Source organism: Oncorhynchus gorbuscha, linkage group LG02 (genome assembly GCF_021184085.1).
Source record: "Oncorhynchus gorbuscha isolate QuinsamMale2020 ecotype Even-year linkage group LG02, OgorEven_v1.0, whole genome shotgun sequence".
NCBI classification, from domain to species: Eukaryota; Metazoa; Chordata; class Actinopteri; order Salmoniformes; family Salmonidae; genus Oncorhynchus; species Oncorhynchus gorbuscha.
The window spans coordinates 92948188-92965362 of record NC_060174.1 but is presented as its reverse complement, the minus strand read 5'-3'; the positions used below and the strand labels follow the sequence as shown (position 1 = coordinate 92965362).

The 17175-nt window shown below is 42.7% G+C and overlaps 1 protein-coding gene across 2 annotated transcripts in view; it reads left to right on the top strand.

Moving 5' to 3' along the window:
• rasa4 (RAS p21 protein activator 4) overlaps nt 1–16804 on the top strand; it is a 76904-nt gene extending 60100 nt beyond the window's left edge. The window contains exons 13-21 of one of the 2 annotated variants that reach the window (XM_046327405.1): nt 1–148; nt 8119–8256; nt 8446–8590; nt 12075–12247; nt 12766–12903; nt 13479–13614; nt 14244–14364; nt 14685–14743; nt 15409–16804. The exon at nt 1–148 is cut by the window's left edge and continues 45 nt beyond it. In XM_046327405.1, coding sequence (XP_046183361.1) covers nt 1–148; nt 8119–8256; nt 8446–8590; nt 12075–12247; nt 12766–12903; nt 13479–13614; nt 14244–14364; nt 14685–14743; nt 15409–15536 — 1186 coding nt within the window. In that variant the 3' untranslated portion in view covers nt 15537–16804. Of the gene's footprint in view, nt 149–8118; nt 8257–8445; nt 8591–12074; nt 12248–12765; nt 12904–13478; nt 13615–14243; nt 14365–14684; nt 14744–15408 lie in introns of those variants that run through there. The other variant, XM_046327413.1, reaches the window with a different exon arrangement.
• The last annotated feature ends 371 nt before the right edge of the window (nt 16805–17175 follow it).

Below are 17175 nucleotides of genomic sequence, written 5' to 3'. Positions count from 1 at the left end.
GCAGAGCACCAGCCTCCTGCAGTCCTACCTTTCTGAGTTGCTCCATGCGATCGTCCAGTCAGCCTCCTACTGCCCTGTTGCACTCTGCCAGGCCTTCCAACAGCTCTACCATTGCGTCAACAAGCGCTTTCCTGAACCTGAGTATAGGGTTAGTACAGCAGCAGTGTTTCTCCTAGCATTGTATAGGTGGGGTCCTAATATCAATCCCATCTAGGGCTGTTATTGTCACCATATTACCGCCACACCGGAGGTCATGTGCCATGACCGCAGTTAGTCAAATTCAACGTCATCAATGCAAACAAAATCCAAAATCAAATGAAACACTTCATGAGAGCCCATGCGCTCCTTTTGCTCAACATTTCTATAGTCTATGCAATTGTGACTCACCACCTGGATTCAGTCTTAAGTAGCAACATTTTGAAATGTTTTTTTTTTTACATTGGATAAACGTAGAGACTCAGAACTACAAAATGGTATATCATACACTGCATTTGAGGAACAATGTGAAAGTAATTCTGCTTTGAAAGTTGATCAACTTGTAAACTGACTTTTGAGAAAATGGCCTTTGAATGTTTTGGTATCTAGTGAATAGCTATTCTTTGTATACACCCATTCAGCATCGTTCACACCATCTTTAGCTTTAGCTCCACACATCTCATTTCACACTCGGAGTGCACACTTGACTCTGGCCAATGATTTGTTTAGGTCAGCTAGGGACGCTAGCTAGCTAACAGTACACTTTAGATAAAGACATATATACAGTGCCATGCGAAAGTATTCGGCCCCCTTGAACTTTGCGACCTTTTGCCACATTTCAGGCTTCAAACAAAAGATATAAAACTGTATTTTTTTGTGAAGAATCAACAACAAGTGGGACACAATCATGAAGTGGAATGACATTTATTGGATATTTCAAACTTTTTTAACAAATCAAAAACTGAAAAATTGGGCGTGCAAAATTATTCAGCCCCCTTAAGTTAATACTTTGTAGCGCCACCTTTTGCTGCAATTACAGCTGTAAGTCGCTTGGCGTATGTCTCTATCAGTTTTGCACATCGAGAGACTGAAATATTTTCCCATTCCTCCTTGCAAAACAGCTCGAGCTCAGAGAGGTTGGATGGAGAGCATTTGTGAACAGCAGTTTTCAGTTCTTTCCACAGATTCTCGATTGGATTCAGGTCTGGACTTTATATCTTTATGTTTGAAGCCTGAAATGTGGCAAAAGGTCGCAAAGTTCAAGGGGGCCGAATACTTTCGCAAGGCACTGTAGCTAGCTAGCAGTCCAAACACTTAAAAGACACACCCTATCCCCTCAGACCTCAAATTAAGTGGACACTACTGATGACGTATGATGACGTCTGAGTATCCTCTTGCAGGGCACTCGTTCATCCCGCGATGATTTGTTTTCAGCCATGTATGTTCACACACGTCACGTTAGCTGGCTGGTTCGTTAGCTAACATTAGCTAGTTAAACAACAATGAATAGTGCCAACAATGCCACAGTGCTGTGAGCTAACCAACCAGGTAACATTAGTCTCTAACTAGAAAAGCAAATGGTTCTGGGATACAAATAATAACGTCAGCTAGGGAGCCAGCCAGCTTACGTTAGCTGGCTAACAGTATACTTTAGCTTAACCTCTTGAAGCTAGGGGGCACTATTTTTACGTTTGGAAAAATAACGTTCCCAAAGTAAACGGCCTATTTCTCAGGACCAGATGCTAGAATGTGCATATAATTGACAGATTGGGATAGAAAACTCTAAAGTTAACAAAACTGTAAAAATATTGTCTGTGAGTATAACATAACTGATATTTGGGGCGGCAGGGTAGCCTAGTGGTTAGAGCGTTGGACTAGTAACCGGAAGGTTGCGAGTTCAAACCCCCGAGCTGACAAGTTACAAATCTGTCGTTCTGCCCATGAACAGGCAGTTAACACACTGTTCCCAGGCAGTCATTGAAAATAAGAATGTGTTCTTAACTGACTTGCCTGGTTAAATAAAGGTAAAATTAAAAAATTAAATAATGCAGGCGAAACGCTGAGAAAAATCAAACCAGGAAGTGGCTTCTATTTTGAAAAATCCATGTTCCATAGCCTCCCATTGCTCCATTTAAAGGGATATCAACCAGATTCCTTTTCCTATCGCTTCCTCAAGTTGTCAACAGTCTTCAGACATAGTTTCAGGCTTTTATTTCGAAAAATGAGTGAACGACCACATTGCTTAAGTGGAAAGGTGGGGGCTCTCAGTGAATTGTGCGCAAGAGAAAGCCGGCCATTGTTACTCCCGGTCCTAGTGAAAAGCCAACTGTCCCGGTTGATATATTATCGAATAGATGTTTGAAAAACACCCTGAGGATTGATTATAAAAAACATCTGACATATTTCTGTGGACATTGTGGATATAATTTGGAATTGTCTGCGTTGTCGCTCTTTCTGGTGGATTCCTGGGCATAATGCACCAAACTAATGGAGGTAGTTGGATATAAAAAATATCTTTATGGAACAAAAGGAACATTTGTTGTCTAACTGGGAGTCTCGTGAGTGAAAACATTTGAAGATCATCAAAGGTAAACGATTTAATTTGATTGCTTTTCTGATTTTCGTGTCCAAGTTACCTGATACTAATTGTACTTATTGTTTTGTCGAGCGATCGCTAAACTTACACAAACGCTTGTACTGCTTTCGCTGTAAAGCATAATTTCAAAATCTGAGACGACAGGTGGATTAACAAAAGGCTAAGCTGTGTTTTGCAATATTGCACTTGTGATTTCATGAATATTAATGTTTTCTAGTAATACACTGCTCAATGAAATAAAGGGAACACTTAAACAACACAATGTAACTCCAAGTCAATCACACTTCTGTGAAATCAAACTGTCCACTTAGGAAGCAACACTGATTGACAATACATTTCACATGCTGTTGTGCAAATGGAATAGACAACAGGTGGAAATTATAGGCAATTAGCAAGACAACCCCAATAAAGGAGTGGTTCTGCAGGTGGTGACCACAGACCACTTCTCAGTTCCTATGCTTCCTGGCTGATGTTTTGGTCATTTTTGAATGCTGGCGGTGCTTTCACTCTAGTGGTAGCATGAGACGGAGTCTTACAACCCACACAAGTGGCTCAGGTAGTGCAGCTCATCCAGGATAGCACATCAAAACCAAGAAGGCTTGCTGCGTCTGTCAGCGTAGTGTCCAGAGCATGGAGGCGCTACCAGGAGACAGGCCAGTACATCAGGAGACGGGAGGAAACCCTATTATCTGTTACAATTGTAATCGACCAGGACATATTTCAACCTACTGCCCTATTAAAGAAGAGCCAATGCAATGTAACCTCTGTGAAAAAGATATATGGTATGCATGTCCTGTGGTAGCCACTGTACTTGAAAGATCAAGAAACAAACATATGTACAGGTTGAAGGGAAAGAGGTTGAAGCACTGCTGGATTCCGGCAGTATGCTAACCCTGGTCGTTGCAAACCTAGTGCCGACTCATAGACTGGATACAATAATAATAATAATAATAATTATACAAGTCAGGATATCAGTGTTACTTGCATTCACGGGGATACCCATCTGTACCCCACAACCTTAGTGAGCATACAGAGGACGGTCTGCTGGATTATGAGGTCGGCGTGGACCCAAAGAAGCCATATGATGTAATATTGGGTAGATACTTTCCTAAGTTTGCTAAGTTAGGCCAAAAGAATGGCATATTTGAGAAGCCAACAACCCTGACCAACCAGGAAGAAGCAAGGGGCCTTCAAACAAAAGCAAGGTCTCCTAAGGGCCAACCTCACAGGTTGAAGTGGCTCGGCATTGTGGAGAGTGCCTGGAGTGCCAGTTAACAGCTCCCCCGACCAGCTGTTTGAAGCCCGTTAGTGCCACTCCCCATAATTGAAATGCCATTTGAGAGGATAGCAATGGATATAGTGGGGCCCACTACCCAAATCCGCCAGAGGGCACAAATACATTCTGATCATTCTAGATTATGCCACTCGCTATCCAGAAGCCATTCCCCTTCGGACGATGGCTTCCAAAAATATAAGGAATTTGTGCTCTTGTTCACCAGGGTAGGAGTTCCAAAGGAGATTCTTACTGACCAGTGGAGCCCCTTTATGTCCGGCCTTATGGCGGACCTTTGTAAATTGTGGCAGGTGAAACAGTTGAGGACATCGGTTTACCATCCTCAGACGGATGGGCTGGTTGGGAAAAACTGGGATTGCATGTTGCCGTATCTGATGTTTGCCATTAGAGGTTCCTCAAGCCTCGCTGGGGTTTTCTCCCTTTGAGCTGGTATATGGGAGGCACCCCTGGGGAATCTTAGACATCGCCCGGGAAACCTGGGAGCACCAATCCACCCCGTATACTAGTGTCATAGAGCACGTCACGGCAATGTAAGACAGGATAGCCACAGTCATGCACATCGTCAGAGAGCACATGAGACAAGCACAAGAGCACCAGCGGCACACTTATAACCGGCAGGCTACCCCGAGGGAATTTCAACCGGGAGATAAGGTGTTAGTGCTGATCCCCACGGTATAGTGCAAACTACTAGCAACATGGAAAGGACCATATGAAGTACTGGAGAGAATAGGAGAAGTTAATTATCGTATATGACAGCCAGGTCGACGGCCCCAGGAACAGATCTATCACATAAACCTGTTAAAAGCATGGAAAGAGAGAGAGAAACACTAATGGACACGTACCCCACACACACACACTCAGGAGACAGCCGAAGTAAATATTTCACCTACTCTGTCCCCAGCACAAGTACAGGAAGTAAAGACCCTGACCCAGAAAACAGATGTGTTTTCAGAGGTACCCGGCCGAACTGAGGTTACAACTTATGATATAATTTCCCTACCAGGGAGAAAAGTGAGCATGAGGCCATATCGGGTACCCGAAGCTCGACAGGCCGTGATTAGAGCAGAGACTGAGAAAATGTTGACAGCTGGAGTGATCGAAGAGTCACATAGTGAGTTGTCTAGCCCAATTGTGATGGTCTCCAAGCCCGATGGGTCTTTGCGGTTCTGTAATGACATTCGGAAGGTAAATTAAATCTCCAAGTTTGATGCCTACCTCATGCCCCGAGTAGACAAACTACTGGAGAAAATTGGTAAAGCTTGGTACATTACGACCCTGGACCTGACAAAAGGGTACTGGAAAATTCCTCTGACCCCCAGGCCCAAAGAAAAGACAGTGTTTGCAACCCCTGACGGTTTGTTTTCAATACACCGTCATGCCATTCGGCTTACACGGGGCCCCAGCCACCTTTCAACGGCTCATGGACAAGGTCCTAAAACCGCACCAAGCATACGCCACAGCTTATTTAGATGTGGGGATCTACAGCCCAGATTGGGAATCCCACTTACTCCGGGTACAGGTAGTGTTAGACGCCCTTAGAAAGGCAGGGCCGGGGGCCTCCCGGGTGGCGGAGTGGTTAAGGGCGCTGTACTGCAGCGCCAGCTGTGCCACCAGAGACTCTGGGTACGCGCCCAGTCTCTGTCATAACCGGCCGCGACCGGGAGGACCGTGGGGCGACGCACAATTGGCATAACGTCGTCCGGGTTGGGGAGGGCTTGGCTGGTAGGGATATCTCTGTCTCATCGAGCACCAGCGACTCCTGTGGCGGGCTGGGCGCAGTGCACGCTAACCAAGGTTATCAGGTGCACGGTGTTTCCTCAGACACATTGGTGCGGCTTGCTTCCTGGTTGGATGCGCGCTCTGTCAACCTCTTGATACTACCCATCCCGGGTCCGGGAGAGTAATCCTCAACTGACACTAATTAGCATAACGCAACGGACCTAAATATTACTAGTAAATATTCCTATTCACGCTCTCCTGTGAAGTTGTGACTTGCGACATATGTCTAGTTTCCCGAATTGGGTCACAATTGTGTGGGAGAACAACGTTTGATGGCCTCTATTGAAAGGAAGTGCATCCCATCAGCTTCCTCTATTTCTCAACTTTTCTAATATTAAGCACATTGCTTCGCTTGTACATTTTAACATATGCATGTTTTCCAGAGCGACTTAAAGTAGTGAGTGCATACATTTCTCATATTTTTTTTCGTACTGGTCTCCCGTAGGAATTGTATCCGCAACCCTGGCATTGCAAGCACCATGCTCTACCAACTGAGCCACACAGGACCACCACAGGCTTTACAACCTACCTTGTTGGCATGAAAATTACAGATTTCTTTCTCCTGCCCCTGTTACGACATATTCATGATTATGGTCCATTCTAAATCAAAAACTAATTTCATACATACTGTATATATTATTTAGTATATGTAAAGACAATATTAAATTGAGAATAGTCTGATGGGTGACAGTATTATCATTTGTGCTCAGTGTGTGCAGTCTAAGGCAAGAAACAGCGCATGCCTTTTTTTGTTATGACTTTTTCAAATCATAGTCGCACACATCATGTAGCCTAGCCCATAGCCCTATATGTTTTGATAAGGTTTGTATCACAACTAAAGTGACCCAATAACAAAAAAACGTAGCCTATAGGCCTAGGCCTCCTGTAATACAATTGGAGAGGTTTCACCAGGCTCTGCAGGCTACATCGTGTTCTTATAATCCATCATTGCACAATCGCGTGTGAGTTTTGACTGGACACTTAAAAAAATAAAAATAAAGGTTCCCAGCTTGGTCGTGCTGCTATATTTATTGCTAAGTTCTTAAAATTAAGCACATTAATCCACTTTACAACAGTGTAGCCTACCTGGGATACATAGGTGGTGCATAAATTAAGTTTGGGGAAGGTAATTTTAACCATTAAAAAAGCACCTTTTTATAATAAAGCATTCCATGAATCATTGCATTTTGCAGACTAATGTAAGAGAGCTTACTATTCTTAATGTGATGATTGGATAGTCATAATTTTAGGCTAATAATCTACTGAACAAAAATATAAGCTCAACATGTAAAGTGTTGATCCGGAAGTTTCTTCCAGATGCAGTTTGGAACTCCGGTAGTGAGTGTTGCAACCGAGGACAGACAAGTTTTATGTGCAACGCGCTTCAGAATCACCGGTCCCATTCTGTGAGCTTGTGCGGCCTACCACTTCACGACTAAGCTGTTGTTGCTCCTAGACATATCCACTTCACAATAACAGCACTTACAGTTGATTGGGGCAGCTATAGTAGGGCAGAAATTTGACAAACTGACTTCTTGTGTCATGTAAAAAGTCACTTCAGTAAGGTCATTCTAATGCCAGTGTTTCTATGGAGATTGCATGGCGGTGTGGCTGAAATAGCGAAATCCACTAATATGAAGGGGTGTCCACATACTCGTGTGTGTGTGTGTGTGTGTGTGTGTGTGTGTGTGTGTGTGTGTGTGTGTGTGTGTGTGTGTGTGTGTATATATAGTGTAAGCTATATGTAGAGCACAGATTAAATTAAGAATGGTCTGATGGATGAGAGTATTATCAAGTGTTGGTCAAATTGTGAATGAGAGACTGAAGTGTGTAGCCTCAGCAAGAAACGGAGAAGAGTTTTTGCCTTTCATGCAACTTTAAAAAATCATCATTAGTTGCGTCATGTTTTGATTTTTGATACATTCTAAGGTTTGTATCACATCTTAAATTGCATGAATAACTCTAAATTGAGCAAATAGGAGGACCGGTTCTTTTGTTAACTGCTCAAAACAAAATAACCGTATGTGCGCAGTCCTCAGAAATAATTTGGGGAAAATAAGGACTATTATGCTGTAATGTTCTTCTGAAACAGACTACATTTCATGTTTCTTTAGACCTATCTAAAATATATAATGATTTATTGTGACTGTGTAGGCTATATTAAATGGATTTGACTTATTAAAATGTAGATGTGCTGAAGGTTCAAATCAGTAGTTTGTAGGCATTGCGTGGAAACCAGGAGATGCTAAATGTGTTTGTTAATTACCTGCAAATTACAGTAAAACAGCCCGTTATTTGCATGACAATCACTGGTTGATTGCCACAGCCCTAATCCCATCCTTGAAGGGATTTCTTTGTTAAATTTTTTATTTTGGTTTATTTTCGATACCTTGGATGTTGAAATCAAAATTAAGCTTAAATGATAATGATAACTCCCCACTCAGTGTAATCTCTGTGTGGCCTGTGTTTGCAGAAGGTCAAATTTATAGCCGTGACCAGTTTCCTGTGTCTGCGCTTCATCTCTCCGGCTATCATGTCCCCCAAGCTCTTCCACCTCCGGGAGAAACATGCGGACGCCCGCACCAGTCGCACACTGCTGCTACTGGCTAAGGTAGGCACAAAATGGTGGTGCCGCACACTGCTGCTACTCACTAAGGTAGGCACAAAATGGTGGTGCTACGCACTGCTGCTACTGGCTACTGTAGGCACAAAATTGTGGATTTTGTTCCCGGTTGCCCTCTGTGTTAGAAATATACTTTGTGGTACAACTCTTCTTCTTCCATCCGCCATACCCCTACAGGCCATTCAGACCATTGGTAACCTGGACACTCTGACCTGCTGCTCCAAAGAGCCCTGGATGGTGCCACTGCAGCCAGCCATCCAGCTGGGTATCACCCAGCTCAAAGACTTCATCAGTAGACTGGTCAGCTGTGACAACTCTGAAGGTAAACACTATAACATACCGTATATGACCAAAAGTATGTGGACACCTGCTCGTTGAACATCTCATTCCAAAATCATGGGCATTCATATGGAGTTGGTCCCCACTTTGCTGCAATAACAAGCATTTCACTACACGCGCAATAACATCTGCTAAATATGTGTATGTGACCAATAACATTTTATTTGATAAAAGCCTCCACTCTTCTGGGAAGGTTTCCACTAGATGTTGGAACATTGCTGCAGGGACTTGCTTCCATTCAGCCACGAGCATTAGTGTGGTCGGGCACTGATGTTGGGCGATTAGGCCTGGCTTGCAGTCGGCGTTCCAATTCATCCCAAAGGTGTTTGTAGGGGTTGAGGTCAGGGCTCTGTGCAGGCCAGTCAAGTTCTTCCACACCGATCTCGACAAACAACTTCTGTATGTACCTCACTTTGTGCATGGGGGCATTGTCATGCTGAAACAGGAAATGGCATTCCCCAAACTGTTGCCATGAAGTTGGAAACATACAATTACATTCTAGATGGTTCTATGCTGTAGCGATAAGTTTTCCCTTCACTGGAACTAAGGGGCCTAGCCCGAACCATGAAAAACAGCCCCAGACCATTATTCCTCCTCCACCAAACTTTACAGTGGGCAATATGCATTTGAGCACATAGCGCTCTCCTGGTCTGGCGTCCGCCAAACCCAGAATGATGACTGCCAGATGGTGAAGTGTGATTCATTACTCCAGAGAAGGCATTTCCACTGCTCCAGAGTCCAATGGCGGCGAGCGGTACACCACTCCAGCCGACGTTTGGCATTGCACATGATGATCTTAGGCTTGTGTGCGGCTGCTCGGCCATGGAAACCAATTTCATGCAGCTCCTGACAAAACGTTATTGCTCTAATGTTGCTTCCAGAGGCAGTTTGGAACTCGGTAGTTAGTGTTGAAACCGAGGACAGACAATTTGTACGAGCTTCAGCACTCTGCTGTCCTGTTCTGTGAGCTTGTGTGGCCTACCACTTTGTGGCTGAGCCATTGATGCTCCTAGACGTTTCCACTTCACAATAACAGCACTCAAGTTGACCGGGGCAACTCAAGCATGGCAGAAATTTGACGAACAGACTTGTTGGAAAGGTGGCATTCTTTGATGGTGCCACGTTAAGTCACTGAGCTCTTCAGTAAGACTGTTGTATTGCAAATGTTTGTCTATGGCGATTGCATGGCGGTGTGCTTGATTTTATACAGGTGTGGCTGAAATGGTTGAATCCACTAATTTGAAGGGATGTACATATGCAGTACCAGTCAAAAGTTTGAACACACCTAATCATTCCAGGGTTTTTCTTTATTTGTACGATTTTCTACATTGTAGAATAATGGTGAAGACATCAAAATTATAAAATAACGCCAAAAGTGTGAAACAAATCAAAATATATTTGAGATTCTTCAAGGTAGCCACCCCTTGCCTTGATGACAGCTTTGCGCACTCTTGGCATTCTCTCAACCAGCTTCATGAGGTAGTCACCTGAAATGCATTTAAATTAACAGGTGTACCTTGTTAAAAGTTAGTTTGTGGAATCAGTTGTAACAACACAAGGTAGGGGTGTTATACAGAAGATCGCCCTATTTGCTTAAAGAACAAGTCCATATTATGGCAACAGCTCAAATAAGCAAAAATAAATGACAGTCCATCATTACTTTACTTTAACACATGAAGGGCAGTCAATCCGGGAGAACTTTGAAAGTTTCTTCAAGTGCAGTCGCAAAAACCATCAAGCGCAATGATGAAACTGACTTTCATGAGGACTGCCTCAGGAAAAGAAGACCCAGAGTTACCTCTGCTGCAGAGGATAGGTTCATTAGTTACCAGCCTCAAATTGCAGCCCAAATAAATGCTTCAGAGTTCAAGTAATAGACAGACACATCTCAACATCAACTGTTCAGAGGAGACTGCATGAATTAGGCCTTCATGGTCGAATTGCTGCAAAGAAACCACTAGTAAATGACACCAATAAGAAGACTTACTTGGGCCAAGAAACATGGGCAATGGACATTAGACCGGTGGAAATCTGTCCTTTGGTCTGATTAGTCCAAATTTGAGATTTTTGGTTCCAACCACTGTATCTTTGTGAGATGCAGAGTCGGTGAATGGATGATCTCCATATATGTGGTTCCCACCATGAAGCATGGAGGAGGAGGTGCTATGGTGTGGGGGTGCTTTGCTGCAGCGATACGCCATTCCATCTGGTTTGGGCTATCATTTGTTTTTCAACAGGACAATGACCCAACACACCTTCAGGGTGTGTAAGGGCTATTTGGCCAAGAAGGAGAGTGATGGATTAGATGACCTGGTCTCCACAATCACCTGACCTCAACCGAATTGAGATGGTTTGGGATGACTTGGACCGCAGAGTGAAGGAAAAGCAGCCAACAAGTGCTCAGAATAACTTAACTCCTTCAAGACTGTTGGAAAAGCATTCCAGGTGAAGCTGGTTGAGAGAATGCCAAGTGTGCAAAGTTGTCAAGGCAAAGGGTGGCTTTTGAAGAATTTCAAATCTAACACTTGTTTACTACATGATTTACTACTCCCTCAACTGACATCTGTGGCATTCTGTTGTGACAAAACTGCACATTTTAGAGTGCCCTTTTGTTGTCCCCAGCAGAAGGTGCACCTGTGTAATGATCATGCTGTTTAATCAGCTTGTTGATATCCCACACCTGTCAGGTGGATGGATTACCTTGACAAATGAGAAATGCTCACTAACAGGGATGTAAATACATTTGTTCAACATCTTAGAGAAATTAGCTTTTTGTGCATATGGAAAATATCTGGAATCTTTAATTTCAGGTCATGAAACATGGGACCAACACTACATGGTGTGTTTTTAAATATTTTTGTTCAGTATAATTCAGCTATCTTTTTAAATAGTAGAGATTAAATCAAACCGTATGTTACCTTTTAGGGTTGCTAAGATGCTAGCAATCCTAGCTGTGTGTGGTTTCCTATGAACTGACACTGCTGTATTGTTTAGGGATGCTAAATCAATCATTCAAATGTATTTATAAAGCTCTTCTTACGTCAGTTGATGTCACAAAGTGCTGTACGGAAAAACTCCTTAAAGGCCAGAACCTAGGAAGAAACTTAGAGGAACCAGGCTATGAGGGGTGGCTTTCCTCTACTGGCTGTGCCGGGTGGAGATTATAACAGAACACAAGTTCTGCTTACAATGTAGTTAGCCTTATATGCTAGCTGTGATTCAATTCAATCTCTGACTGAGGCCGAGACATAAGCTTATTAAAGATCAGTGATACTATCAAGAGCAATGTGCTGTTTCCTTTTTAATTCATCTGATTCCCTATGGGCTGACATGACTCTGCTGTGTGTTCTAGAGCTATAGTAGAGGTTATGTCAAACACCACTGATATGTTTAGGGATGCTAATATTTTAGCCATGCTAGCTAGTTGTGAGTGATTCCCTATGGCTTGACACTACTGTGTATTCCAGACCTGGGCCTGCAGCAGAGGATGAGTCTCCAGTGTGGCTCCATGGAGAAGGAGGGCTTCATTCTCCTACACAGGACCAAGGACAAGAGCATGCTGATGACATCACCTTTTAAGAAGTACTACGTCACCCTCAACAAAGACACCCTGTCCTATGCCCGGACCCAGCACTCCAAGGTGAGTGCCTTCTCAGCTTGAGAAGATCACCTGTTGTAGTTAGTCAATCATTGACATTTATTGATATTGTAGACTTTTTTTATTGGAGAATTTCTGTTTCAGCCCATTATCGCCCTTTTGCTTTATAATTAACATTACCCAGGAATTTGTTTCCAGGCTCTTAAGTGAAAAACGCTACATGAAACACAATTTCTCCCACTTCCCCTGTTGTCTTCCCACTATCATGGAGGAATTTATTTTATTACTGTATTCTTGTCTTATTGTCTATTTCTGTGCCGTATGTCTGAAACACCACTGTAGTATAGTCATTCTAGCCTTGTCCCAGATCTGTTTGTGCTCTTGCCAACTCCGTTGCTGTCTTTGTCAAGCCATACATGTTATTTGTCATGGTTTGTATGAACATGAGTGACGAGGGGTTGGCATGATAGCACAAACAGACTGGAATTTGGGCAGTAGTAATTCTAAGGTAAGGTGACAGATGGTTAAATTGAATTAAATTGTTTTCCCTGCTATCACAGAAGAGCTCCTTCATCTCCCTTCCCAGAATCCGAGCAGTGGAGAAGGTGGAGGAGAAGAGCTTTGGCAGTGCCAACGTCATGCAGATCATCTCCAGCCGAGACAACGGCCAGGTGGAGAAATTGTACCTGGACTGTAAGGTCAGCTTCTTCACAAGACCCCCAAAGCAGATAACACCCTATTCCCTATATTGAACACTACATTTGACCCAGGCCAGCATTGGGCTATGGTCAAAAGTAGTGCACTATATAGGGAATAGGGTAGCCATGCAGAGTTAAGAAACATCAATACAGTATACATAATGTAACACATGCAAGATGAACACTTAACTATCACACAACCCATACCACATACAGCACTCGTGCCGGTCACTGTTAGTACAGTACCTGTATTCATCAAGAGTCTCAGAGTAAGAGTCCTGATCGAGGATCAGGTCTGACCTATCCATGTAGTCTTATTCATTATGATTTAAAAGGCAGAAATTATCCTAGGTCAGCACCCCTACTCTGAGGCACTTTATGAATACGGGCCCAGATTTGAGTTATGGGATTAATAATAAATAATTGATGATAATAATAATTAGAAATGATTGGACTTTTTTTAGACACCCAAGCACTTTACATATTGTAGTAAGCGGGATGCTCAATTCATCCACCACCATTGTGTAGCACCCAGTTGGGTCTCTACCCCCTCTCTTTATCTCTTTGCCCCTTAGAGTGTGAATGAGCTGAATCAGTGGCTCTCGGCCCTGAGAAAAGCTTGCAGCCACAACACAGACACTATGAGCTCCTACCACCCAGGGATATACAAAGGAGATCGATGGAGCTGCTGCCACCAGAAGGACAAAGCAGGTACCACAGGTTGGCGTGTCTGCCATGCAATGCAATACAATGCTACAATAGATCAGATAAGAGTGGGGTATAGATCCAGAATCTCCTCATTTGCAGCGCATCAAAATTAGCCTAAATATAGGTTACTATTTCTGTGTATTTCACACTGTTTTGGTAAAATGCTTGGATGGGATGTCAACCCCAATATATGTTCATGTCACATTTGCATTAAGTCATTTAGCAGATGCTGTTATTCAGAGTGATTTACAGGAGCAATTAGGGTTAAGTGCCTTGGTAAAGGGCATATTGACAGGGATTCAAACCAGCAACCTTTTGGTTATTGGCCAAACGCTCTTAACCACTAGGCTGTCACCTCCTACCACCCACGGTGCAATCACCCATGGTCTGCGTTCCATTGATCTCTTACCGTATGAATACAGTACAAGGTTTTAGCCCTATTCTAACACCTGGTTCAGAAAATCGTACTCCAGATGATAAGTTAAATCAGGTGTGTTGGAGTAGGTCTGGAACAAAATTCTGCGCACATAGTAGTGCTCACAGAGGTGGTTTGGCCACTGCAGTGGCAAGTACTGGACAGGAGGTTAATAATGTTTATGGGGTTGAGTCAATAGCTGCTCTTGTCTGTCCAGACCCAGGATGTGACAAGACCAAACACGGGGTGACGTTACAGGAGTGGTACGATCCCCTCGACCCAGACCTGGAATCGCAGCTCATCTATCGACACCTTATTGGAGTCCGACAAGCTATGAGGTACAGTTCAAAACCTATTGGAGAAACCTATATCCCCCTTGTTTGTTCTCACTGACAGAACTGAGTTCAAATTGTATGTTTTCTTCCAAATACTTAGCTGCGCTCGATCAAGCTTGTCTCGCGCAATGGATCCAATGGAATAGTCCCAAAAGTGCAAGCCCCACCTATCTGGCACTCTTCTGGTTCAATCAATTGCTCAAAGTATTTGAAAGACAGCAAATACTATTTGAACTCAAGTCTGTTCACAGATGCATTGCAGGTTCCTGTGTTTTGGTACTGTAGGCTGATGCACATTTTATGTTTGATTGTTTTTCTTTCAGGAAAAAATACCAAGAGATGATCAAGCCAGAAGAAGAGGATGACAGGGAGACTTTGGAAGGTAGGGTTCTTGAAGCTTTTTTCTTTTCATCAAGATACTGTAATAATATACAATATATAATCAAGATAATGGTTATTCTTTTGAATGAATGTCATTTAAAAAAATGATTGTAAAGAAAGACAAAGGCCTCTTCTATGGCTCGTCTTTCTTTACAATCAAAAAATTGTAATGATATGGCCTCCTATACCCTTGTATGCCTTCCTAGAAGAGGGCACACGATTGTCATGGTTAACTAGAATGTTTTATATACTGCACTGTTTTAATTAATAAAAAAAAAAGGCAAATTTATAACCTTGTCGCCGCGGGTATTTGAACCAGCGGCCGTTACTGGCTCAACACTGCCTCCTAGGCTACCTACCACCCTATAGTTTAAAGGTAGAGTCAGCAATCGACAAAGTGAACAACAATATCGGGTTGATTTCTGCAACAACTAAGAGCATTGAAGTGCGAGGCTAAACTTCTCTGCTGTTTCCGGTCCTTCAGATTTCAGGTAATAGCTTTTGAAGCTTACCCGTGCACATGTGTGTATACGAGTGCATCGTGTTCATTTGCGGTGATGCTCGGGCAACGTCATATCGCTGAGTCTAAAGTGTGTTTTGAAAGATGTGTGTCTGTATTTCTGTGCTGGTTGGTCCCATTCTGTTATCTGACCTCTCATGTCCCAGGTGAGAAGAAGCTGGACGGGGTCACAAGGTTGTTCAGTGTCCTACAGGACCTGCAGAACTCCCACACTGCAGTGGAGGAGGAGGAGAGGTTAAAGAATAGGAACTTTCTCCTGGAGCTGCAAACGTAACATAATGCCAATGCAACAGGCAGTTCTCAGGCCTAGTGTCCAAAATGGCACCCTAATTCCCTCTATAGTGCACTACTTGTGACAAGGGCACATAGGGTAATTGCGCTATAAAGGGACAAAGCCCTAGTCTCAATGTTATTCTTTTTACTCAGCTCTTGACATTTAATTAATTTTGACTTCTTCTTGTCAAGAAAACTTGTATGGAACATCAGTGAAGACATTTTGGTCATTACACCATGTTCATCATAAACTTCTTCTTGTAGATGAGTTGTGTTGGGCGATGTTCTGCTCTTCATATTAACTTCATAGGTCTACTAGCAACATCCCTTTAAGAAGCACTGATGGGGACTGGATTTGATTGTGTTTGAGGTTCAAACCCCCCCCCCCCCCCCCCCCCCATACATAGTGCATATGTAAAGATTATGATTGTATGGTCAATATTACCCTTGGAAATTTTAACATGATATGTTAACAAAGGGGGTTATACTGTACATGCATAATGCAGCGACACTAAAGAGTAGATTGAGACCAAGAGCAGTATCGCTGAAGTATTTGTAAAAGGATCAGCCTATTGAAAGCATATCAACTGATGGCAACAGTGACATTCTGAATATCAATAGAGTAGCTCTCTCTCTCCATGAGGGTGCATCTTCTTTTTCTGTGGATGTTTATTAATTTCTTTGTTAAGAGTGATTGAATTGATCATACACCATTGTCACAGGAGTTGAATTTATTGTCAGAAAATGTAGTTTTTTTTGTCTTGTGAAACTAATGTTCCCAAATCTTTCTTACAGGCTTTTAATGCCGTGGGCTACATCTGTGTTTTGTTGTTGTGTGTTCTATGTGCCATTTCAAAGTGACTGTGCTTGAAATACTGTAAAGAACAAACTGGCGCAACAGTGTTAACGTTGTCAAGATCTAATGTAAACAGACTTTTGACATGCACAAAGAATTTACAGACGAGGAGAGAAATGCATACCAAAATACATTGTTTATGTATAAAATATAATAATGCATGTGTTCACTGAGAATGAATGGACAGACCCCTGAAAGATTAGTCTCATACGTTCTCAGAAATGTGTTGTGGAATATATTGTAAATCCTTTGTTGCCATTCAGTGTAAATTCTAACCTTTTTATGTGTATGTCAATGCGTGTGTGTTATTTTAAATGTTGTACATTTTTATATTGAGCATTTGAGTTTGCATTTTCTGTCGGTTTTGCCATGTAAAATGTTCAACCATTAAAATAGGTTATTGTTATTAACCACTAGGTGGCTCAGTTTCATTTGTTTACTTGTGAAGTGCTATACTACCATGTTAAACTGTAGGCTGACGTTGCCTCTAGACACTGATCGTGGGTCAGCTTAGCATTTTAACCAATAATGGTTAATGTTATGATTGGGGGAAGAGAAGCTGATCCTTGGTGAAACTTTAACTCAGAGCTGGACGGTACAGGGTACTTAATAATATATACCATTTAGCAGACACTTGATCCAAAGCAGCTTATTTATGAGTGCATACATCTTTTACGTATGGGTGGTCCAGGGAATCAAACCCACTATACTTGTGTTGCAAGCGCCATGCTCTACCAACTGCGCTTACAAAGGACCGGAGGACTTTCTGCAGTATCTAACTCCA